Source organism: Microcaecilia unicolor, chromosome 4 (assembly GCF_901765095.1).
Source record: "Microcaecilia unicolor chromosome 4, aMicUni1.1, whole genome shotgun sequence".
NCBI lineage: Eukaryota > Metazoa > Chordata > Amphibia > Gymnophiona > Siphonopidae > Microcaecilia > Microcaecilia unicolor.
Window position 1 is genome coordinate 334,174,979 of NC_044034.1, and position 26,558 is coordinate 334,201,536.

General features: G+C 42.8%; 1 protein-coding gene across 3 annotated transcripts in view; it reads right to left on the bottom strand.

Moving 5' to 3' along the window:
• PEBP4 (phosphatidylethanolamine binding protein 4) overlaps positions 1-10,048 on the bottom strand; it is a 539,830-nt gene extending 529,782 nt beyond the window's left edge. Inside the window, exons 1-3 of one of the 3 annotated variants that reach the window (XM_030202039.1) lie at positions 9,959-10,048; positions 2,853-2,995; positions 705-837 (exon numbers count right to left, since the gene is read on the bottom strand). In XM_030202039.1, the coding sequence (XP_030057899.1) occupies positions 705-837; positions 2,853-2,989 (270 nt within the window). In that variant the 5' untranslated portion in view covers positions 2,990-2,995; positions 9,959-10,048. The other 2 variants (XM_030202037.1, XM_030202040.1) reach the window with 2 other exon arrangements.
• Positions 10,049-26,558: the final 16,510 nt, after the last annotated feature.

A 26,558-nucleotide genomic window follows, 5' to 3' on the forward strand; every position in this document is an offset into this window, starting at 1 on the left:
CTAGTGTTACTAACATGTTAGCGTGCACTAATGCTTTAACACACAATAGTTTACTGCTGGTCCCATTTTATGCAATAGGACCTACTTACTATGGGGTCCTTTTACAACAAGGTGTTAAGCCCTAACGTGTGTTTAGCGTGTGAAAAAAACACAAAACAAGTTAAAGCATTTCGCAGTAACTTATTAGTCTGCATGTGCTAATCGAATGTTATTTTATAAAAAATACTTTTGGGAAAGGGCGTGTCATGGATGGGGAAGCATTATTCAGCTAGCGTATTTGCAGATAAGCGGACTTAGGGTGGGAGCACTTACTACCTTCTATTTTTTGAAAGTCTCGTGCACTAATGTAAAAATTAGCATGGGACCTAAATAAATTATTTTTAAAGCCTTAAAATGCTGCCGCATTAAATGTGGGCTTAGTACGTGGGAAACTTCCGCATTAAAAACCATTACACTCAGATTTTAACGTGTTTTAGTAAAAGGGTCCCAAAATTTGTTAACAGTAATAGTGCACTCTAATGCAGTAGTACATGTTATTAACTGGCTGAAAGTTAGGTAGAACTAGAACCATCGGTTTTAGAGCTAAAGAAGGTTCAAAAACCTGTTATACTGAGCGGAGATCAGGAAAGCAAAGACAGAATCAATAAGACATCCCAAAACGTTACTGCTAGTTATTCTTCTTACAGTTGTGCTTTGGACATTACCTTCTCAGCCTCTGGGAACATCACTTTAGGACTGCCCCACTCCTTACTAATTCTTTCCCTATACTGGCCACATCTTGGAATGTACATACATGAGGCATCTCCCAAATCTGGATAGATAATTTCAAGATTACCCCTGCAGGAAAAAGAAGAAATACATATTAAGATTCTGAGGAAGGTCTTAGCTATCCTTGTACTTGACAAAGCTATCTTTCTAACCTGATAATGTGAATTCACAAAAAGCCCTTTGGAGGAATATGCATAAAATTGCACACACAATAACAGAAAATCCATCTGCATTTGTTCAGCTTCTGTAAATGTTCTGTAGCAGTTCTGCTTTTGAAAGTAATTGGAATGATGATGATCAGAATCTCTATACATGAAATAGTAGTTGTCCTGATTACTAGTAAAAAAAAAACTAAGAAGTTGATGTTGAAAGTGATTTAAGTGGGCAGGAAAGGCACATGTCCACTTAAATTGCTTGGGGCCAGCTATCCACCAATATTCAGTGGTACTTAACTGGGCAGTGCCACTGAATATCAGCACTAACTGACCATTTTGGAACAGGGCCGCCGAGAGGTGATATGGGGGCAGAGTCTGGGAGGAGCTGGCAGTTATGTGGGTACTGGCAATATTTAGTTCTGGTGCCCACATAGCTAACTGGACCACACAAACATCAGTCCTATGTTTGCCTGGTTAGCTATGTGGGTGCCAGCACCCGAATAACTTCCAGGTTTCTGAGCCAATGCATCCCCCACTCCTTTCTATGCCTCCCAGTCACTCCATACTGCTCATCAACAACCCCCCATATCCAAAGCCCCCCCCACCTCTGATGGCTCCCTTACCATGATCCCCCATCAGATCCCTAACCGCCGATTTGTCTTCCATCTGAAGCTCCACTCCTCCTCACATCTCCAAAGCCCCCCTCCCCCCACTTCATGCCCCAGACCTACCTAAGGGAGCTCCCTGGTATACAGTAGGATGGGGCTGGAGCAGTCCCCTTTCTGCTCCAGCCCTGTCGGCTATGGACCTAAAAATGGTGACACCCCTAGTGGTAGTTTCGCTATACCACCGTTTGAGGCACCACCATTTTTAGACTCAGAACCAATGAAGCAGGAGTGAAAGAGGACTGCTCCAGCCCCATCCCATTAGACACTAGGGAGATCCTTCAGGGAGAAAGGGGGGTTATTTGAAGTCCAGGGAGGGGTGAAGCTTCAGATGTGGAAAGGCATCTGATTTGAAGATGAAACGGGGAATTGGGGATCAGAGAGAGAGGTTATGTTAAGGGGCTTGGGGGGGGGGGGGGGGGGAGATCAGACTGGTATAGCACCTTACAGTCCCAGCTAGGACCCACATAAGTTAGGGTGGCACATTCGTGGCCAATCATGCTCCAATATTCAGTGCCAGTTCCCAGACAAGGCCCAGCACAATATTGGGGCCTAATTCTGTCTGCAGCAGTCAGCAACATTGACTGCTACTGCCTGAATACTGACCAATAAATTGTGTATAACAGGCAATGGTCAGAGGCCTCTGGAAAGATCCCTGCACTCCCCTACCCAATACAAAGAGATGCACAGAAGAAAGGGTTTCACAGGTTCTTCTCAAGGCCTATAGCCTAAGTGATGCTACTTGTGCAAGGGCCCCCCCATCTTCACACCTTTAAGCATTTTTTCTATTCTGCTTTTTGAAAAGTACAATTCAAAATGAATGATACTAGGAACTTTCTTCACTGATCTATATAGCATACGCCACATTTTCAACATCAAAGAACAATTATATAAATATTCAAAAAGAACAAACCACCAGTTTCACTTTCACAATCATGCTTTGCTATAGCAAACTCAGATTACCTCCATTTCCAAAAATAGCTTTAACGTCACTGCTGTTGTACATTTAGATTGTAAGCTCTTTGAGCAGGGACTGTCCCTCTATGTTAAATTGTACAGCGCTGCGTAACCCTAGTAGCGCTTTAGAAATGTTAAGTAGTAGTAGTAGTATTGCCATACTGGGGAAGACCAAAGGTCCATCAAGCCCAGCATCCTGTTTCCAACAGTGGCCAATCCAGGTCACAAATACCTGGCAAGATCCCAAAAAAAGTACAAGTCTATTGTTATTTATTTTTCTTACCCTGATTTTGAAACTAATACTCACCAGCAAAAGTCGGCATCTTCTCCACTCAAACGCTCATAAATGCACATAGCCTCCTCGTCTTTCATACTAGCCTCCACTCCATGAGCCAGAAGGCCAAAGACTGCTGCCAAATGCACAACAGTAGTAAATCCCTTCATTCTGTCCTGTCAGGAAATGTTACAGGTGTAACAATAGTGTGGAAGACAACAGGGAGACCACAATCAATCAAACTGTAGCAAGTTTCTCATCTGCCAGTAAGCTCTATGGTGTCTCCACTTTTCTTTTAAATTATTTATGTTTAATGCATCCTAAAAAGAATCTATGTACTCATCAGGTAGCCTTCTTGAACTAAAAGCACTTCCATTCATCTGTAGACCTTCAGACTAACCTCGATTTCTGTACTGCCCCAAAGGCTGGTAATATTGTGGCAAGCTGCTGCCTGCCCACTTCTTTTGCATTAGCCCCAACTTCACTATCTACCTGGAGATATAGGCCAGGCAACAAATGTTCTTTCTGCAAGAGGTACACACATATATCCCATGCAGGAATGGACTGCTCCATGTTTGGGTTTTTTTAATATAATTTCAAAATCCATTTACACACAAACCACTGCTTTGTGATCTGAAATCTGCAAGCAGAGGTGTTCCTGGGAGCAGAGCTGGGACAGAGCTTGGACTTACATGCATACTTTTGAATTTTCAAAAGAATGAGTGAAAATTTTGTCAAAACGCTTGTGGGTACTAAATTGTGAGCATAGCTTATTTTTGATGGGATAATTTTCAGAGGGAAGGCTATGTCCTTCCGCTTTGAAAATCTGTGTAACTCATGTGTACTGACTGTCCAAGTTAGGTAGGTTATTACAAGATTAGCCTCTTAGAGTCACATCACTGTGCAATGACTATAACTGCTTTTATTTCAAAGCTAAATTTTCTAATACACCTATTTTTTTTTAACTTGAAAATGTATCTTTTCAGAAAAGCTTTCAGTATTACATAATTTAGACCTGAAGACTTCGCTGTGTAATTCAGTTGCTGATATTTGCAGGCCCTGGAATTGTCTTTGTCAATTTTTTTGTCCATTTTCTCCCCATGCCCCTTCTCCTTCTGTCTTAATTAGGGTTAATTATTTCCTACTCCTCGTCTCCCTTCCTTATAATTATAAAATTTGTAACCTAGCTTCCTAATGTGCCATTCAATTACTCTCTTTCTTGTATTATTCACTATAAACCACTTAGATTCTGGGATTTGCGGTATATTAAATAAAGTTGAACCTTGAACTATTCCAGTGCATAACTAAGAACGCACAAACTTAAAAGCATATCTAGAGTTACTTGATGCTTTTGCTTGAAGTGTTCTTTTCTAAATATATTTCTGACTACTTACCCTGTAAACACTTAAAAAGCAGCACTCTAGCAAAGCCTTTATAAATAATTCAGTTGGGCGTTCATGTAGACTTGGTATTTGATTTTCACTACAGCTTGGCACTTACTGCTGCTCACTACTGTGCTTTCAACTCCAAAAGCCCTTTTAAGCATCATGGGCCTTCATTTATGTGCTACCAAACCTACTTTAGCCCCTTCATAGTCCCCCTCCCTCCCATCTACTTGACCACTGCAACAGCTACGTACAGAGGATTCCTGCAGAAATCAGTGTAATAGTGCTCTAAAATGGCCTACATTAAATGATAGCCAGGTAGCCCTCTCTGCCAAAAACCATGAAGGCCGTCACTGGCAGCATCTCCGGCTGGTGTGAGGAGCAGAAAGTAGGCTTAGAACTGAATGTAAATCTCATGGCAATGAGCTGGCCCAACTGTTCCAGATTTTATTAGTGCTTATAAATTGTTTTAAGCATTCTTATTTAGTCACTCCCATTGCTATCCTATGCTGATCCTTATCAGAGCCCCATGCAGGCATTACAGGGATACATGAACAGTGTGCCTATGGAACACTACGTCAAGGGAAAAGATGTGTAAAAATGGTTAGTACGTATGGTGATAAAACACACATGCCCTTTATTCCAAAAATATGCAAAGCTATATGAAACAAAATACACACCAACAAAAAAGAAAGAAGACCTAAAGTGGAAGCAATAAAGCTAAATTGTGATGTTCTCTGATGAAAGCAGATCAACAAGTCACAGATACATACGAGTCATGGCACTGTTGCATGCACCAACATACTGCAGGTCCAATGGAGGAATATTTTCAAAGCACATAGACGTAACCTATGGAACTTTGTAAGTCTAAGTGCTTTGAAAATGAGCCCCAAAGAGGCATATTTTCAAAGCACTTTGGGAGGCTAAGTTCCATAGGTTTCTATGGAACTTTGGGAGGCTAAGTGCTTTGAAAATGAGCCTGAAAGTCTCCTAAAAGACTTTGTTGGGCATGCACAGATCCTTCTGCCATTCTTCAGTTTCCTAAATTGTCTAGCTTAACAAGTGAGATTTTATTTATTTATTTGTTACATTTATATCCCACATTTTCCCACCTATTTGTAGGCTCAATGTGGCTTACATAGTACCGGAGAGGCGTTACAGACTCCGGTGTAAACAAATACAAAGTGATGTTGTGGTAAGATAAAGTTCATGTGGCCCAGCCACACTAGGGAATCGTACAACGGAAGAGTTGTGTTATGTCCATTACGTTCTTTAGTTTTGTTGTGTTGTAGAGATCAGGCATTTATGTTGGATCGGTAGGGTATGCCTTTTTAAACAGGTTAGTTTTTAGTATTTTCCAGAAGTTTAGGTGGTTGTTCATAGTTTTCAAGGCTTTTGGTAATGCGTTCCACAGTTGTGTGCTTATGTAGGAAAACCTGGACCATAAGTTGATTTGTATTTGAGTCCTTTGCAGCTTGGGTAGTGCAGATTTAGGTACAAAGGATAAAAGGGCAAGACCCAAAGGGACAGTGAATGAGCTGTGTGACTTATTGATCTGTTATCTTTACAGAACACCCATCACATGTGAGCAATTTTGATTTTCCTGATGACAAAGCACCTATGGGATGTCTTCAAATATGAAGGGGGCAATAACACGTCACCAACGGGCAAGAAAATATTTTTGTGGGCAAAATTTCACTTTTTATTTTCAAAACATTTTTTAACGAACAGCAAGACAATATGTAAGACCACCTACATTCATAAAACCAAGCCCAATATGGGGAATGATTTGGGCTGTACTCCATATACAGACCTTAAAAGATAGATAGTTTAAAGAACTGTTTATATATGAAACCCACAAACACTTGAAAAAGAATTGGGATCCTGGACCTTATCAACGGGCAGCAACAGGCAAAGAACAGAAAATAACTTCTTTTGGGACAAAGTTTGAGCCTTACTACTATCCTTTTTAATACTCTTGGCTGTTTACAATGGTGTGCCCATGATCCAACAGCTACCTTAGCTTACATGCAACTGTCTCATTGTCTGGTGTCTCTGCTGGTGGCAACTTTATCCCTGGTATTCGGGGAGCAAATGAGAGAGTTCTTAGAAGGGAATGCTGTGGGCCAAATTTCTGTTTCGTGGTTCCATAGGGAGATCAGTCGACATTCCCCAGTCCTGAATATGAAGAGCGTTGCAGATCAATGGGGGCAGGATTTGGGAAGGTCAGTTCGTATCCAGACTCTCTCAGCTGCTATTCGGGGAACTCCTCACTTGGTTCATAGTGCGGATTTGCAGGACAATCATTTTCGAACTGTGTATACAGCCTATTTTTCTCAAAAGCAAGCATGTCACGTGGTGAATAACCCCTGCTGTCGGAAATGTGAGACAGTCACTGTCATGGTGTCATGAACCCGGGGAAAATGTGAGCTCTTGGGCTGCTGCCAACGAACGGCCACAGCAGGGGAACCCTCCAACCAAGACTTGACTAAACAGGCAGAACTGGAACAGACCAGAAGTGCAATAAGCACACAGGCAATACAATGAAACAGCACTTGGCTAGGCAGGAACAAGGTACACGGGATCAGAGCCTGGCTAGGCAAAAACAGTGTACACAGGAGCAGAGCCAAGTACAGCTAGAAGAAAGGTCAAACTGGAACCCATGCACACCAGAGCCCTCTCATACGAGCCGCAAGGCCAAACCAGAACCCAAGCACAATGGCAGAAGGCAAAAAGATAAGGCACATATACACAGGCAAAAGCAAACACAAGAAGGCAGAACACACACAAGCAGCAAAGCTGCACTGGAGCCCACAAAAACACAAGGGCTAAAGGCCAGCCCAAGCTCACACAAGCATATAAACTAGGACAAACAAAGCAGAACACAAGGCAAGATAAACAAGGCAGAACACAAGACAAGGCAGACTAAGCAGAACACAAGACAAGACAAACAAGGCAGAACACAAGACAAGGCAGACTAAGCAGAACACAAGACAATACAAGACAGACTAGGTAGAACACAAGGCAAGGCAGACTAAACAGAAGAGCAAAACCAGAACACGAGCAAAGAAACAAGGGACACGACAGAAGTGCCAACCAGGCACACAGACAGAAAGCAAAAATCAAGACAGAAGTGCTAACTCTAGCACACAGGCAAACATATGTACATCAGAAGCAGAAAGCCTGCGAAGAAATCTGTGGGATTGTTAGATCACGAAGGAGCAAAATGGGTGCACAGGGAGGACAAGCCATAGTGGGGAAACTGAATGAATTCTTTGCTTCTGTCTTTACGGGAAAAGATGTAAGAGACCTGCCTGTACCGGAAATGATTTTCAAGGGTGATGATGTGGAGGAATTGAAAGAAATCTTGGTGAACCTGGAAGATGTACTGAGCCAAATTGACAAATTAGAGTAGTAAATCACCTGGACCAGATGACATACATCCAAGGGTACTCAAAGAAGCATGAAATTGCTGGTCCGCTGTTAGTAATATGTAACCTGTTGATAAAATTGTCCGTAGTACTTGAAGATTGGAGGGTGGCCAATGTGACACCAATTTTTAAAAAGAGTTCTACGGGTGATCCAGGACATTATAGACTGGTAAGCCTGATGTTGGTGCTGGGCAAAATAGTGGAAACTATTATAGAGAATAAAATTATAGAGCACTTAGACAAACATGGTTTAATGGGACAGAGTAAGCATGGGTTCAGCCGAGAGAAGTCTTGCCTCACCAATTTGCTTCATTTCTTTGAAGGCGTGAATAAATATGTGGATAAAGGTGAGCCAGTTGATGTAGTGTATCTAGATTTTCAGTAAGCTTTTGATAAAGTTCCTCATGAGAGACTCCTGAGAAAATTAAAAGAGTCATGGGATAGGAGGCAAGATTCTGGTGTGGATTAGGAATTGGTTATTGGACAGAAAAGAGGATAGGGTTAAATGGTCATTTCTCTCAATGGAGGAGAGTGAACAGTGGAGTGCCGCAGGGATCTGTACTGGGACCGGCACTATTTAACATATTTATAAATGATATAGAAATCGGAATGACGAGTGAGGTGATCAATTTGCAGATGATACAAAACTATTCAGGATTGTTAAAACACGTGCGGACTGTGAAACATTGAAGAAGACCTTAGCAAATTGGAAGACTGGGCTTCCAAATAGCAGATGAAATTTAATGTGAACAAACACAAGGTGATGCACATTGGAAAGAATAATCTGAATCACAGTTACCCGATTCTAGGGTCCACCTTGCGGGTCAAAGTTCAAGAAAAAGATATGGGTGTCGTTGTAGACAATACTCTGAAATCTTCTGCTCAGTGTGCGGCGGCGGCCAAAAAATGCAAACAGGATGGTAGGAATTATTAGGAAAGGGATGGTGAATAAGATCGAAAATACTACAATGCATTTGTATCACTCCATGGTGCATCCACACCTTGAGTACTGCATTCAGTTCTGGTCGCCATATCTCAAAAAAGATAAGGCGGAATTAGAAAAGATTCAAAGAAAAGCAACTAAAATGATAAAGGGGATGGAACTCCTCTCATATGAGGAAAGCCTAAGAGCTTAGGGCTCTTCAGCTTGGAAAAGAGAAGGATGAGGGGAGATATGATTGAGATCTACAAAATCCTGAGTGGTGTAGAACGAGTAGAAGAAGTAAATCATAAGTACATAAGTAATGCCACATTGGGAAAAGACCAAGTACAGTAAATGTTTATTAAACTATAACCTATATTTGGATCACTGAGCTCCGAGGCTGCACTGTATCCTGTGGGGAAGGAGAGAGAAGAGTCACACAACCCCCATGCTACACTATACTGTCCTGAAGTAGGCTTTGCCTTCTAAAGCTTGTCAAACAATGTATTAAATTAGTCCAATAAAAAAGGTAGTACCTTATTTTTCTATGTATTACCTTTAAAATGGATTAACACAGCAACCACACTACTTTACACTATACCTTGCAAGGGGATTATCACTGAATCCATTATCCTAAATGGGTAGGGTAGGTGCACAGCCAACTATTACCACACGGCATATCTTGTGGGAGGGGTCACTTAAACTCCTATCTTGCACAATACCAATGAGTCTTAACCCTGCCCTGGAGGCACACCTAGTGTAATATCTGAGATCTATTTGCATACATTAGACACTTAGGGGAAAGTTCTAGAAAGGACACCAGAAGTTCAGTGCCAAGATGCAGTGTACGGAGCATAAATTCTATAATGGCATCTGGGCAATCAGATTCCATCTTTGAATACTAGCATAAGTTGGCATCTATTCATTAACACTGAGGTACACCCACTTATGCTATGTCAATAGCTGGCATTAATGTGCACGCCTAAATGTAGCACTTTGGAACATCACTTACAGCATTCTATAAGTTGCATGCATAATTGTTGGATATGCCCATGATGTACCTCCCCCTGTGTACACCCTCTTGCAATTACTAGTTAGCACCCATTGCATAAGTGCAAGTAATACATAACTTAACTTTCATGAACAAACTGGGTGTCTAACTTCAAGACAACCTGTTATAGAATGAGGGAGCTAGTACATATTTATTAGAAATATCTAAGAAATCACGACAGGTGTACCTCCAGGGGCGAGTGGGAAACATTCCACTATACCCTCCAAGGAGTTGGAAAGGGACAATAGCTACTATCCTGCAAGATAATGGGGTAGGGGTCATATGTTCCTACAGAGAAAGCAAAAACATCTTACCCCTGGCACACTTGCAACCTCCCCACAAACTCTCACCTCTGAGATCTTTTTAGTTGTCACTGCTGACGCTGACACTTTAAACGTCACATTCACCCTCCCTAATCCCTATCCTCCTTTTTCCTGCGGCTGACGTCCTATGCACTACGCCCCGGAACTCGACTCTCATTGGTCAGAAGAGTGCTGCGTTGCGTAATCGCATTCGCTACCTGGCCTGAATTCTGAGTTTACTTTCTTGTCGCCCGAGCACGTGCGATGGGGGTTGGGAATAGGTGCAGTTTATTGTTGAAGGTTTGTGGACGTTGTTGTGGTCTAGTTTGCAATTTAGAGGGCCGATAGAAGGAGGGGAACGGAGGAAACGTACACAGTATTTAAGCCTATTTGTTTCTTTATTGGATGTACTCCATATTTTGATAGCAGATTGACCATTGTAGGAACTGTTTTTATTTTTTTTTCTGTCGTAGTCTTGGGCAACCCTAGTAAGATAGTGTTAGTTTAAGCAAGGGATTTTTTTTTTTTAATCTCCTGCAGCTTCTCTCTACTACCTACTTTATGTCTTTTCCAAGCTTGTATTATATCTTCTTGCCACACTCTGTAATCTCAATTTCTCTGCGCTCCGAAGTTTTTTCTCCCCTCCCCGACACACCTTTACGGGGATCTAACGTTCTGCTTGTTATTAACCTGCACCAGCTCTCTACAGCATCCTGTCTCTATCTGCTTTGCTGCGGATGGCCCATCAGTCCCGGTTCTGGCTCAACATGGCAGCGCAGGAAAAAGAAAAAAAAGAAAGAACGTTGACTGCAGGATTTGCTTTAACTCTTTTCTTTCCTGAAATGACCGGCATGCCAGCTCTATACGTCTGAGCTGGAAAAAAAACCTACAGAAATGCATATGTCGCTACTTGTCCCTCTGCTTTAGAAAAGAAGGGAACAGATCATACACAATGCAAGACAAATAGAAGGCAGGTTTGTGCTGAAATTTGAGTGTACATATTATCTTTAAGCATTTCCAATTGTTTAAACTGTTTTACACTTGGTCATTACAGAAGAGAATAGAATAAGGAGGATCGATGTAGTTAGTCCTTGAGTCACTTCATTTAGGGGCGTAGCCAGACACCCAACTTTGAGTGGGCCTGGACCCAAGATGGGTGGGCAGAAGAACCCCTCCCTGTCCTACAGGTGATTTGGTCTCTCCTTGTCTCACCTGCATGCCATCTGCTATTTACAAGGTATGCAGGAGGGACAGTTGTTGGGAGTTTTCAGCTGGTGGGGCTTGGGAATCCCTGCCAGCCACACCATAGGTGTGCTGCTACTGGGCGGGCCTCAGCCCAAAGTGGGTGGGCCTGGGCCCACCCGTGGCTATGCCACTGTTTATTACACACAGGTTAAAAGCCACAGAGACCTGTCAAGGTGTTTCAGGTGACGGGTAATTTAGAAATACTCTTGACAGTCCATAATATAATTAAAAAAAAAACCTGCATCTTCAGTTAGGCATAGATTTAAGACAGAGCAGCTTTGTATTTTATTTCCTCTATGCAGTAGTTTTAAACTAACAACTGAGTACATTATCAACTCAAGTGAGGGGGAAAGAGAAGCCAGAGAAAAATGGTCAACCCAAATGGGAGAGAGGGAAAAAGAAGATGGTCAACCTGGGACCAACACAAAAAATAAAATGACTAGTCAGCAGTAGAAAAATGCATTTTATTTTACGTTTTAATTGGAATATATCAGTTTTGGGCAATGTGCATCCCTGATGTCTTTGTATTTTGCAAGGAAATATACATGTTTCTATTGTATTTGTCTAGGGCACCTCAACATAATAGACCACACAAAAAAAAAAACCACAACAAAACAACCCAAGACAAAATAGACTGTACACAAAACAGGGCAGGGAAACCTCCTTAATCAAGCTGGATTATGTTTTCAAGCAGATTTATGATTCTCACTAGATACCAAGTGTGGATAGTGAAGTCAAGCCGTAGGCAGGTGCCAGGACTTTCAAGTGACAAGCCGTGGACTTTCTCAGTAATCTATTTCATCAGGCCGTTTTGTCAGGAGTCTATTCTGTCAGGGACTTTTATGTTGGGAACTTTTTTTGATTGGAGCTTTTTTTGTCTGGTTTCTTTTGACCGGGTGCCATTTGTCTAGTCTTGCACTGCTTGCACAGTTTAGCGTATTGGGGTTTCTCACCTTAGTTTTGGTCTGCATATTCAATTTCTAACTTGACCCTTCTTCTGTATTTGGTGGGTTTGCTTATTTTGCATGTGTGACCAAGCTGAGTGTTTCAGCTAATTTTAGTGTAGGAAGCTGTAGCAGTCCTGCTTGGTCCATTGTCCCAAGTAGGAGATGTACTTCTAGAGCCTAATGTAACATTTGCAGTGCTGTTTTCATAGATTGGGTTGGTGCTGTTTGTGTCTTGGCAGTGTTCTTATTGTATTCTGTGTTTAAGCATCTTAAAAATGTACTTTGAAGATATAAGCTGATATAATTTATGTCCCTACCCAGCTCCACTCCACTCTGCCCTGGTATCCCAGATTTGAAAAACAAAAATCAGTTAACTTTAGACTGATAATTCAAATAATAGAGAGATGTTTTCTCATTTAACTAATAAACAGCCAGACATGCTAAAGATAGTATGGCATTCTGGATGACAACAAAAAGAAAAACAGTTGGCCATCAGTTGTGTCCTGTTATTCCTGTCCTCACTGCAAAGATATATTCCATATGACAGCCACAGACAGATGCCTGTGCACTGTAGGATATCACTCCTTATATCAGTTTGGTTTTATTATCTCATTGGTTCTCTTAAGATGCTACTACTGCTAAGCATTTCTATAGCGCTGCTAGACATACCGTATTTTTCAGACTATAAGACGCACTTTTTTCCCCAAAAATTTGGGAGGAAAATGGGGGGTGCGTCTTATAGTCCGAAGGTAGCGAGTTCGGGATCGCCCTCCCCTACTTACGTGACGCGATGTTCCCTGGTGGTCTAGTGACGTCGGGGCAGGAAAGAGCCCCCTCTTTCCTGCCCAGCGCGCTGCTCTCCGTCCTCCTGACTTGTTCCTGACGGTCTCGACGAGATTCAAAAGTAGGGGAGGGCGATCCCGAACTCGGACAAGATGCACCGGAGCACTTAGGTTTTAGAGGAGGGAAAAAGGAAAATTTTTTTTTCCTATTTCCCTCCTCTAAAACCTAGGTGCGTCTTATGGTCCGGTGCGTCTTATGGTCCGAAAAATACGGTATATAGCACTGTACACATTATATACAGGTACTTTCTCTGTCCCTAGTGGGCTCACAATCTTAAGTTTTTGTACCTGGGGCAGTGGAGGGTTTTAAGTGACTTGCCCAGGGTCACAAGGAACTGCAGTGGAAATTGAACCCAGTTCCCCAGTATCTCTGACCACTTCACTAACCTTTAGGCTGCTCCCCCACTTGGAAAAGATGGTTTCTGAGTTGTATAAATGTTGGTAATAGTTTATACTGCTCCGTCAGTATAGTTGCAGTTTGGGGAATCGGTGATTAGAGAGCTCTTAGTTTTATTACTTCTATTCTTTAGATACTGAACTAAAAGGTGGCTAGATTTATTATTTTCTGCATAATATTTTGATTTTTCTGTATGGAGATAAATGCTAGAGCTTCTAGGTTTAGGGAGGAGATATAGTTACATTTTAAAGTTTGTAATTTTAGAAAAGTGTTGGTATTATTATTCATGTACTCATTTTCTAGCTGTTTAATGCCTGATTCTAGTTTAACTGTTTCTTCTTAATTCATTGTTTAAGCCAGCAGTGCAGTTTATTATTGTGGCTAGTCATAATGAATTGTTTTTGAAGTATTCTTTGAAGCTTTGTCTAATGAGAGCTATAAAGTTTTTGTCTTGGAGCAAATTAAGGTTAAACCTCCAGGGAGCCTTGACTGTAGGAACTGAGATGCCCGAAAGGGTCAATGATAATGGCAGAATGAACTGAAATGGTCTGATCATGTTTATCTGTATGGATCACAAGTGGCATTAAGCTTTTAGAAATTAAAAATAATCTATTCTTGAAAAGCTGTGATGTGGAGGAGAGAAAAAAAGTATAGTTGCGCACCAAAAATGTTTAAGTACTAGGGATAGTTTCAATAAGGATATACTTAGGCCTTCATTGGATTGATGGAGTGAGGTGTTGGATTTTTTTAATCTAATATGAGTTCTTGTATCTAATTGAAACTACTCCCTATAGGGATTGAACCCGCTGAAGCTATTTCTGAAGTTAGATTATAGAAAATTTGAGGGTCATCTATGTTTGGTGTATATAAATTAAGAATATTAAGGGCCCTGTTTACTAAGATGCCCTAGCGGGTTTTTTTTGTTTCATATTTTTATTAAGGTTTCTCAAACATGACACAAAACAAAAAGGAAAAAAAAATAACCAAAAGCAACAACAATCCATGGCAAATAGAGAAACAAAAATGAAAAGACAGAACAGCATCAGCATTTCATGGCAATACCCGTATCAAATCAGCAATTATATAGTAATCAGTTAGTGCTATTAGGAGTCTGACAAAATGAATCTAAACGAGTCCAAGTCTTCAAGACAAATTGAACACACCGATGTTTATGGGCTAGAATAGTTTCATATTTTCTAATCACACACACATAACTCCACCATTCATTATAATTTAGATTTACATTATTTTTCCAGTTTGAAACAATTAAGTGTAAAGCAACAGCCAACAATATATTAAACAATTTCTTATCGGATTCTAAGATAGAGAGGTTAGGAGAAGAGGCTCTTAAGAGCACAACATCGTAAGAGAGCACTGTGGACGCAGGCAAATGAAAAATAAGGCACAACTTGCCCAAATGAGTCGCCAGTATGCTCTTACGTTCTTACAGTAAAAAACCATATGGGCAAGGGATCCATCTGATTCTTGACAGGACCAGCACTTGTAGTCAAGACTCTTGGTAATCCTGGCTACTCTAGCAGGAATATATGGGTGTCTCTAGCATTAGCGTGCGCTAAAACTGTTAGTGCGTCTACAGCATGGGCTTGTAAATAGGGCCCTTAGTGACTTATTGTTAACAGATAGTTCTACATTTATCCACCTGCCATTGTTGTCAGAAGATTGCGTGATGATGGTGGCTTGCAGTGATATGTGGAGTATTCTAGACATTGCTGATATGGGACTCTGTAAGAAGAGATATCAAAACGAAACAATACACAACAAGTCTCAAAGCAGGAGCTACCAAAGTCTACTAAAGTAGAGTTCTACTGCCAAAGCAGGGGTGGTGGCATAGTAGCACTACACTGTTCTTGAAGAGAAGGCATAGTTGAATGAAGAAACAAAATGGAGAAAGGTTATCAATACCTACAGATAGTAAACTCCAAGGGTGGGTTCCTGGACTGATCTGTTTGGAACTCAAGGATGGGTTTTTGGACTGATCTGTTGGGACTAAAGGAAAGAAAATTATTAGGCAAGACAATTTTCCTTCTTTTTCTTCTCCAACAAATCAGTTCAGGACTTGTGGGATGTAGCAAAGCAGTTCACAAACAGGGCAGGAGAATATGTTCATAGCCCAACAGGCTGAATCTCAGACACAGGGAAGCTCCATGGAGAACAAGAATAAATACAGATAGAACTCAAAGAAAGAGGCTGGAGCAACTAATTACAGCCTTGAAGAGCAAGCTGAGAAGCACTGTTGGGCCGATGATCAGAAGCAAACGCGGGCGCTAGAGGCTATTGGCGCCATACTTGTGCCTGCATTTGCTACTGCCCCATGTTCAGAGCCCCTGAGCGTGTGAAACAACACACTCGCGGGCTCTGACAGCAAGTACATTGCAAATTCATGCTAAACAGGGTTCTTTTTTTTTTTTTTATTCATATTTTTATTGAAGGTTTCCAAAACATATACCATAAAAGAAAACACCAAATCAATCAAACAATAGTAACACTACATAAGTACATAAGTAATGCCATACTGGGAAAAGACCAAGGGTCCATCGAGCCCTGCATCCTGTCCACGACAGCGGCCAATCCAAGCCAAGGGCACCTGGCAAGCTTCCCAAACGTACAAACATTCTATACATGTTATTCCTGGAATTTTGGATTTTTCCAAGTCCGTTTAGTAGCGGTTTATGGACTTGTCCTTTAGGAAACCGTCCAACCCCTTTTTAAACTCTGCTAAGCTAACCACCTTCACCACTTTCTCCGGCAACGAATTCCAGAGTTTAATTACACGTTGGGTGAAGAAAAATTTTCTCCGATTTGTTTTAAATTTACTACACTGTAGTTTCATCGCATGCCCCCTAGTATTTTTGGAAAGCGTGAACAGACGCTTCACATCCACCTGTTCCACTCCACTCATTATTTTATATACCTCTATCATGTCTCCCCTCAGCCGTCTCTTCTCCAAGCTGTATAGCCCTAGCCTCCTTAGTCTTTCTTCATAGGGAAGTCGTCCCATCCCCGCTATCATTTTAGTCGCCCTTCGCTGCACCTTTTCCAATTCTACTATATCTTTCTTGAGATGTGGTGACCAGAATTGAACAAAATACTCAAGGTGCGGTCGCACCATGGAGCGATACAACGGCATTATAACATCCTCACACCTGTTTTCCATACCTTTCCTAATAATACCCAACATTCTATTCGCTTTCTTAGCCGCAGCAGCACACTGAGCAGAAGGTTTCAGTGTGTTATTGACGACGACACCCAGATCCCTTTCTTGGTCCGTAACACCTAACGTGGAACCTTGCATGACGTATCTATAATTCGGGTTCCCCTTTCCCACATGCATCACTTTGCACTTGCTCACATTAAACATCATCTGCCATTTAGCCGCCCAGTCTCCCAGTCTTGTAAGGTCCTCTTGTAATTTTTCACAATCCTGTCGCGATTTAACGACTTTGAATAACTTTGTGTCATCAGCAAATTTAATTACCTCGCTAGTTACTCCCATCTCTAAATCATTTATAAATATATTAAAAAGCAGCGGTCCTAGCACGGACCCCTGAGGAACCCCACTAACTACCCTTCTCCATTGTGAATACTGCCCATTTAACCCCACTCTCTGTTTCCTATCCTTCAACCTATCCTTCAACTAGAACAAAGAAAGGAAAAAAAATAACTTTACCAACATTCCATGAGAATACTAAGAGGCAAGGCAAAAGGTCAAGCAGTGCTATGAGATTCCAGACAAAATAGAGCCCAAGTCTTTAAAACAGACTTAACTCTATGATGTTTATGGGCAAGGAGTGCTTCATACTTTCGTATTACACAGACATAACTCCACCATTCATTATAATTGAGATTCACATTATTCTTCCAATTCTTACCGCAAGTAGCATGGAAATGCATACTAAACATATTCCTCCCCAATGATCAGCATGCAGCGGCCTGACATTGGTGCTCTGTCCACTGCAAACCCTACGCCAGGTCTGTGCTGGTGTTAGGTTTTGCAGACCATTGGGGAAGGAACGGTGAGCCCTTTCCAGCATGCTAGCAGAACCCCCACCCCGCGAGCAACACTGGGCTGAAGGTCCAGCGGATCTCCAGTGGCCCCCGACACAAATTCATGGGGGGGTCTGGAGATCAGGTGGATCTCCAACCCCCCTTGCACCCCCCAAAAAGGTCCTGATGGGCCACAAACAAGCCCCCCCCCAACCTGGTGGCCTAGCAGCCCTCTTCTCAGCCCCCCTGTACCTTTGTTGCAGGAGGGAATGTGGTGATGGTCCTTTGAGTGTGTGCGCTGGCAGGATCTACTGTTTTGCTGTAACTTCAGTTTTCATATGCCATCTTGCAAAAGTTGCTGTACTAGACAGGTGCCTAGTCTTGACTGGTTGAGCCAGCCCTGAACATCCTACAAGCAGTCAAACTTCTGCACTGGCAGTCGGTATATCTGCATAGCAGTCTGGCCTTTTACATCTGGGCAGGCTGGATGGTTCAATCCGTCCACCAGAAATCAGTTCATAGATCTGGAAGTTATCCGCGATCATATAAACCAAAATGAACACTAAGATCTGAGACGTCCCATCAGCTGTGTTTATCTCCCACTAAGTCATATAATTACACTGAGACAAAACTGCGAGCGTTCTCTATTGCTGCCCCATCCGCGTAGAATCCTCTACCCAGGTACCTGAGATCATGTGAAGACGTTCAGCGATTCAAGTGGCTACTAAAAATGCATCTGTTTGTGAGCCTTTTTAGTTACATGAAAACTTGTCTGACTGACATTTCTCTCTCCTCTGTTTGTTTGTTTTTTTCTGTTGGTTAGAACCAGCCTAATGATCATGTTTTAACTTAAGACGCTTAGCTATCAAACATATAAATTGCGAGTGACCGTACTCACCCGCAAATGCGCAGTAGAGACTTTCCCTCTCTGTCCCGCCCCCGCGTCAATACGTGATGACGGGTGCGGGACAGAGAGGGAAACTGCGTGAAGGGGAGGGAGGGAACCGCCGAGGTCGCTACCGCTCCCCCCCCCCCCCCAACCGGAGTCACCACCCCTCCTCCACCTGGCCCGGGCCCTCTCTTCGCAATTCAACTTACAGCACCGAAAACGCAGCAGGCAGATCAGCTGAGCTGCCGTCGGCCTTCCTTCCCTGCCTTTGTCCCGCCCTCGCTGACGTTACATCACACGAGGGCGGGACACAGGCAGAGAAGGAAGGCCGACGGCAGCTCAGCTGATCTGCCTGTTGCAGTTTCGGCGCTGTAAGTTGAATCGTGAAGTGAGGGCCCCGGCCAGCGACTCCGGGGGGGGGGGGGGAGGGGCGGCGGCGGCGACCTGGCGAGTAGGGTAGCTGGAAATCTCACCCGTTTTAACGGGCATAACGGCTAGTTGTTACATGTTCAAGTCTATGTATGTGAATATTGTTACCCATCTTGGATAAAGGTGGGCTATAAATGTAGTAAATAAGTAAAAATCTGATGCCAGACGAAGAAAGGTGCAATTGAAAACAGACTGCTAAAACTACTTCAACTTTTTCTCCCAGAGGTGGTGCTGGTGTGTCCTTAGGATCTACTGATTTGCTGTAACTTCAGCTTCCCTTTGCCACCTTTCAGATGTTGCTTAGTCTTGCTGAATGGTTGAACCAGCCCTGAACATCCTACAAGCTGTCAAACCTCTGCACTTGCAGTTGGTATATATGCATGGCGGTCTGGCCTTTTACATCTGGGCAGGCTGGATGGTTCAGTCGGTCCACCAGAAAGTAGTTCATAGATCTGAAAGTTATCTGATGCCAAACAAAGAAAGGTGCCTTTGAACAACAGGCTGCTAAAAGTACTTCATCTTTTTCCCCAGAGGTGGTGCTGGCGAGTCCCTTCTCCGCTTCTTGGACAGATGCAGCATACCTGAGTGGAATATTTAAGCTGTTACATATGAGTGTTACGCACTCACTCTAACTCGGCCACATTCCACCAATAGTTGTACGTGTGAACCATCATGGAACACCTGCAGCAGCAAAGAATAAACTGTCATATAAGACTGAGAAGGAGGAAAAAGCCTGAGGGCAACCATCCTGCAGCAGGTGTTTTATAACCAGGGTAAAGTATTACCTCATCTTCTCAAACCCTCTTACCCTGTGCATTCTCACATAGTATTAGGGTGGAAGGTAATTTGGGAGACAATGAGAAAGAATTCAAGGAATTTATAGAAAATATAGATGTTAGAAGAAAGTAATAAACAAGTATAGAACGGAGTGAGAGAAGCAAAGAGGAGAATATAGTGGTTGCATAATAAAGATGAACATAACCAGAAGAGTTGGACTTGGATAATAATAAATGTGGTAACAATATAATTGTTAGGTAGAAGGTGAGAATGAAAATTGGTCCAGTGGCCAACTGGTAGCTCAGTAGCAGCGCTGTCCTTGCTTAGACTGATCCCTGAGTCAGGTCAATGGAGGATGCTGCAGAAACAGAAGGGAAGGGAGTCATGGGCTTGCTTATGGATGACACCCAGTGGCCTGGTTTAAGATGATTTCAGGGTTCTGGAAGGAGCTATGCTGCAGGGCTACCAGTTGCAAACCATCACTGCAATGACCAGATTTGGTATATTGGAGACTGGATATAAAGCAGGGAGCAAAATTCTCAGGATATTTGCAAACGAAAGCTCATGGCAGCAGGATCCCAGCTCTCCTCAGATGGTGCTGGGATGCCAAAAGGAGCAGGTGTAAATAGTATAATCAATGGATAGATAATAAAACTGACAGCATATAATCTGTGAACAGATGATAAAGGTGGCAATGGAATAATTGTAGAATAGTTGATAAAGGTGACTGCTGTATAATCACCAGTTATACAATAAAGGTGATAGCAGTGTAATGATGAGATATGCTTATTCTTGATATTGCCTTTCTGTGCTACATATTACAGGTAATCTCTCTGTTCCTGGTGGGCTCATGGTCTAAGTTTTGTACCTGGGGCAATGTTTGCCCAGGGTTACAAGGAGCTGGAGTGGGAATTCAGCCCTTTTTGTCCCCCTCCCCCCCCAATCATTAGATTGCACCTCTATTTTACAGAATGCACCTAAGTCAGACTATTTGCACAAAGCTAGGTTGGTCAAGAATGTCCCACAATTTTTAACATACACCTGTTTTTCTTCTGTCCTCATGCTATGTTCCTCCAATGCAATACTAGACAGAGCTAAACCAACTCAATATTCATGGAGGATACTCAATGTCAGTTTACAACAGTAAAAACAAGGGACTTTACTGCATGAGGATTGTTGAAACCAGAGGTGCCGATGATCAAAAGTAAACACGGACGCTCGAGGCCATTAGCACCCAGGGGCGGATTGGGCAATCGGGCAGTGCCCGAGGGCCTAGAGGCTATAGGGGGCCCAGACACTCTGCCCAGATGCCCGCTGCACACTACAGCCCTCCCCGATCTTACCTTTAAAGGCACACCGCTGCTGTTCTAGTGGCCACTTTGGGGGGAACATGTTCTTTCCTGCCCGTTGTGCTGCTGCTATTCCCCCTGCCCATCACCGCCATACTTTAAAAATGGCGGCCGAGACTCCCTGCAGAAGTCTCGTTAGACTGTCAAGACCCGCAAGACTACCGCGGGAAGTCTCGGCTGCCATTTTGAAATCAAAGCGGCACCGGCAGGCGGGGGATTAGCAGTAGGCAGGAATGAACATGCTTCCCCCCTCCCCCCTGCAGAGACCACTAGGGCCCTTCAGGTAGGACCGGGGCAGCGAGAGCGTCGGCTGCGGCTGAAGAGGGTGTGTCGGGCAGCAACCGGGCGGAGGGCCTAGACCACCCTCAGTGCCCGGAGGCCCAGACTACTTTCAGTCCGCCCCTGCTAGCACCCACATATACCAAAGCAGAATAATCAGAGGGTCTAGCGCAGCAAACAAGCATGCCATGCCTTAGTGCAGATAGCATGCAAATATAATCAAACTCATTTAAATTAGGTAATTTTGTATTCCTTCCCAATGCTCAGAAAAGAGCACCCGAAACAAAACTGCCTTACCACTGTAAAAAATAACATCAAGTCCAAGCAGGCATTAGGGTGTTGGAAGAGAGGATTTCCCATTATTCCCATGCTTCTCTCATGATTCTTTCTGCAAAATCTGCCAGTTTTGATTGCTTTTGGAAGCAGAAGCAAGCCCGTGCAAGCCCTTGAGCGCTGGTTGTGAGAAACAGTAGACCCAAATGTGAAGCACACATTAATGTTCTTGTCCTGCGTCTAACTTTAAAGTGGCCATGCTTTAAAACAAACCCAAAGCCAACTTGCATCTAAATATAAGCATCTAGAAAAAAATTTAAAACTTATATTTAGGCTGCAGAAAACAGACACCAATGTGTGCTTTATGTTCGGGTTTTACCAGGCGCGTGCACACAGGAGTTGAGCTCACCAGTGAACTCTTCTGCGCATGCACCAAGCATAATCCTCCCACCGAACTCCCTAATGCTCAAAGCTATGAGTTTGTCTATATTTGCATCTCATTAGCTTTGAGCATTAGGGCGTTCTGCTCTGTTCCGACGCTATTTTTATAGCGCTATTCAGAATAATACCAGAGTTTTGATCATCTGCCCCAAAGTGTAACAGTCTTATCTGAATCAGTTGTCCCAGTTCAGTAGCCACAGACAGGGTGGGCTTCTAATTGGTTAAATGACCTCTGAGAGGAACGAATGAGGTGAATGCTGCAATTAATGAATATTGAATTTATAAAAAGGAGGTGATAACATTTGCTAGGTGGGGAAAGAAGAGAGGAGGCTTGTAGCCTTGCCTTGCTGGAGAATCTGGCTCAGTTCATCACGCACTGTCAAGATGAGCTGTTAATTGCTTGAATAATATTAGAGAGGAATGAATGGATGAGAATTCTGCAGTTGACAATTATTGAGTTGCTAAAAAGAAGTAATGGATTTGCCATTTGGAGAGAAGAGAGATGAGGCTTTTAGCCTTACCTAGCTGTACTGAAGTCAAAATGGAGAATCTGCCTTGCAGGGAGGTGGGGCCAGGAACAAGATGTACAAATCTAGAGGGCAAGAAAAGGACCAATGGAATCAGTGCCCGAGATTAGGGCACTAAGGAGGTTTAACCAGGAGACCACATGAGCTTATCTGGGCTGAAGGCAGTGGGCGGTGCTTGCCGCCATATTGATCAGAACAAAATAGCAATCACTTGAAAACAATAGCAAACTTGTGAGGTTTATATTGTTTACTAGCCGTTAAGCCCGTAAAAACGGGCGAGTATTGCAGTCCTCCTTTCTCCCCTGGCCTCCCCCCTCCCCCCCATATCCAGCGACCCTCCTCTTTCCCTTGGCCTCCCCCCATGTCCAGCAACCCTCCTCTGTGCCCTGCTCTCACCCCAAGTCCAGCAACCATGGCCTCACCCCCCTGCCCTCCCCCCATGTCCAGCTACCCTCATCGCCGCCGCTCCCTCCCCCCTCCGGGCCGGGCCCCCTGCACTGACCTAACAGCGCCTCTCACCTCAGTGTGAAAGCGCTACAGGCAGCAACAGATCAGATCGCTCTGCTGCTGCCTGCAGTGCTTCCACACGGAGGTGAGAGGCGCTGTCAGGTCAGTGCAGGAGGCCCGATACGGAGGGGGGCGGGAGTGGCGAAGGGGAGGGTGGAGATTGTTTCGCGCGAAGTTCCTTTCCAGGCGGCAGCGTCCAACAATTCGACTCCGTTTCCCTCTCTGTTCCGCCCTCTGACGTCATGACGTCTTGATGCGAGGGCGGGACAGAGAGGGAAGTCTGTACGGTCACTTGCCGTTTATATGTTTAATTAAACCTCCAAGGTTTTGCATTTTCTCTGTTAGGAGGGGATTGGGGGAGGGTTATATTCAAAATGTATTTGTCAGTGCTCCAGAGTTTGCTTTGTTATTTTGCAATGCTGTATTATGGATTTCAGTGCTGTGCTACATGCCTTTATTTTTGCCTAGGTATGTTTTTTTTTAGTTGACAGCATCCCATATGTGTGTATATATATATATATATAATTAAATAAAATCACTTAAATAACATTAAAATTTTTGTAGCTGATAGAAACAGCTGTAATATACTCTGTGTTTTGTGCTCATTTTTCTACACTGTTCTATACAATACAGTAATACATGGCCAAATCTCAGTGAAGATATCTTGTGTTTCCTGATGGGTTCATCTTAACGTTGGAAGCCTGGTGTTAAGATGGAATATATTGAATATATTGAAATTAAATGGAAGTTTAATTAAAAACACTCCTTTGATTGGGGCACATGGAATCACATCTTCACTTCCATCTCTTTTCTAGAGGTTTACATTTTAGGTACACAAATGGATTTTTCTGTTTTGAGCGTGTTTCGGGGACAAGTGGTTTTATAAGCCAAAATAATACAAATAAATATTTGGTTTCATGTAGATCTGTCATTTGTTGAAACATAATTAAATGGGCTATAATGTAGTCTATTGGTTTTCTTCTATTTTGTTCTGCTGCTGACTTGTAAACTAGAAAAATAGAAAGTTTCTAGACTATAACTACAAAGTATATAAATATAACAGTACAATTTTATTACATTCAACTGGTAATATCAAATAAAGCACAGCATTCATTTCATCCCTACATCATATACATTTTTTTAAGTTTTTCCTTTTTAGATCAGAAGAGTCAGTCCATGGAAAGTATATCCAAATATACCAGTAAAATCACCATATATTTGTTAGCAATTCCATCAATACAGTCCATTGAAAAAATCAGTCCATAACTTCTCATAACGATATAGGCACAATATAACATTCTAGAACTCCAGTTTTAAAACGATCATTCCGCCCGACACAAATTTGTGTTTTGCCTCAAGGGCGTCCTCAGGAGCTGTCAGCCAAATAACAAATAAACCCAATCTTTAGCAAAGCATAGCTGGAGAGTCCAAACAGCCTTTCCTCTCTTTTCACGCGTATTTTCTAACGCACTTCTTTGTAGTTATAGTCTAGAAACTTTCTATTTTTGTAGGTTATTTGAATTTTGAGGAAGTGTTTATGGTAATTAGATTCCTGAGTTTATAATTTTGACTTAAACTGTGCCAAAACTGAAAACTCATCTTTTCTTTCTGGACAATAAAAGACAGTTATTTAAACATTATCACTTGCACACAACAGAATAGGCATCCATACACACTGTAGCTGGGTCACCCAGCCAGGCTCAACCCTGCTTAGCTGCCTCTTCCTCCACACGACTGGTGCCTTCACTCCACAGCAATCTGGCTCCAGGCCCTGTGAACTCCCAGGACTTCCTTCTCCCTCCGTTCCTTTCACAGAGGCACATTCAAAGCCCAATGTTTATAAGTAAGAGCTTTTATTTTCTTGCTTCAAATCAACAAAACACCCTTCACTCCAGGTTGTTTAGGCTAGCAGCCCAGAGCACAATTCAGGTTCAACACAGTCAAATTCAGGTTCAAAAACAGTCCATATAACTTCAAACTCAGGTTCAAAAACAGTCCATATAACTTCACTTTAGCTCAGATTACTTCACTTAGGGAACAGTACATTATCAGAGGGAAAAACCCAATAGCTTGGTAGGTTGCAGCCCAGACCTTTTTAGTATGAAACAGTTTACACAGTCTTTCTTGCACCTTCTTACAGCACGGTTACACAGCTTTATTCCCACCTGGTTCAGGCTGGGGTTTCAATTGTGCCCAGCTCTCTTTCTCTCCCACAGGCTGCACCTGTTTCCTCTTTAGTAGAGATTTCCCCCAGTGCCTCAGCCTCTCGCCTCCAGTCTTCCACCAGTCTCTCCAAGGTACAGCTAGCCACCCTCTTACAGCAGCTTTTTGGGTTTGAGCCAGGGCTCCAATCTCCATCTGTTCCTCCCCTAGTCCTTCAGTAACCTCCATTTTATCCTCCTCTCCAACTTCCCCCGCCCCCAAACTCTCCAGCTGGCCCTCATCACCTTCCTCCGAGACCATTTCCCAATCTTCTATCTCCTCCCCTAACTCTTGCACAGCCGGGTGGGGAAGAGAAGGATTCTGGGACTGGTAGTTCCTCCTCCTCTTCTTCCTTAACCCGGCCAACCTCTCTGCCTCCGGTAGACCAGCTTTCTGAATGTGGGTGTTGTGCACATGAAATCTGCCCCGTTGGGGTTCCCCGGCTGCCTGCACCCCCTTTCATTGTGCCTTCCCGGATCCCATTTCACCTGCACTCTCACAACACATTGCAAAAGTAAACCAAGTTCAACACAGTATATCCAAAATTTATTTTTTATTTCCTCTTTTCCATCTTCCAAAATTCCAGACAACAGATGTGCAAATCAGTAGGACCCAAAGCAGTCCATAGCAAGTAAAGTCAGAAACAACACAGTTTATTCCTAATTGTTCAACCACGCTTAGGTTTCATCTTTGGGTTTAAAAAGCAAAACCATGTGCATGTAAGGTCTGGATAAACAAATTATCATTAAAGTTTTAAGCAAATGCCCCAGATTTGTAATACTTGGTAGCAACAATGAAACAGTGATGGAATATTCACATAGCAGGCAGCCAACAGATTTATTTTCCACTGAAAATAATTCTTTATATGAACTTGGCAGCAAATAGTATGCTACTTGCATTTACATCATTTTGTTCCATTATTGCAGAAAAACGTCTGTCTTTTGGTGTCGGCCATGTCCCTAGAGTGGCCTAGTAGTTAGAGTGGTGGACTTTGGTCCTGGGGAACTGGGTTCAATTCCCACTGCAGGCACAGGCAGCTCCTTGTGACTCTGGGCAAGTCACTTAACCCTCCATTGCCCCAGGTACAAATAAGTACCTGTATATAATATGTAAGCTGCATTGAACCTGCTACGAGTGGGAAAGCACGGGGTACAAATGTAAGAAATAAAAACACACCCCCAACATGCCCCCTTGAAATTTGGACAAACTGCGGAGGAAAATGTCTAAAATCAGGGTGTCAAAAATTGCAACTTGGACATTTTTGAGAGAAAAATGGCCATCTGCCACCTTACGATGTTTTTTTTTGTTTTGAAAATAAGCCCCATATTATGCTGAACTCCAGAACATTCATAAGACTTGGTGCTGTTTGATATAAGACAGAAAAAGATGTCAAAAGTAGTGACATTTTGTTCACTGATCTAGCAACTGTAAAACCGGAAATCTGAGGGAGTCCCTGAACAACTGTGCCAGTAGTTTTACCAGTGACTCAAGGGTTATTTGAAAACAAAATGTTCTGGCATCTGCATTTTGAAACCTTTG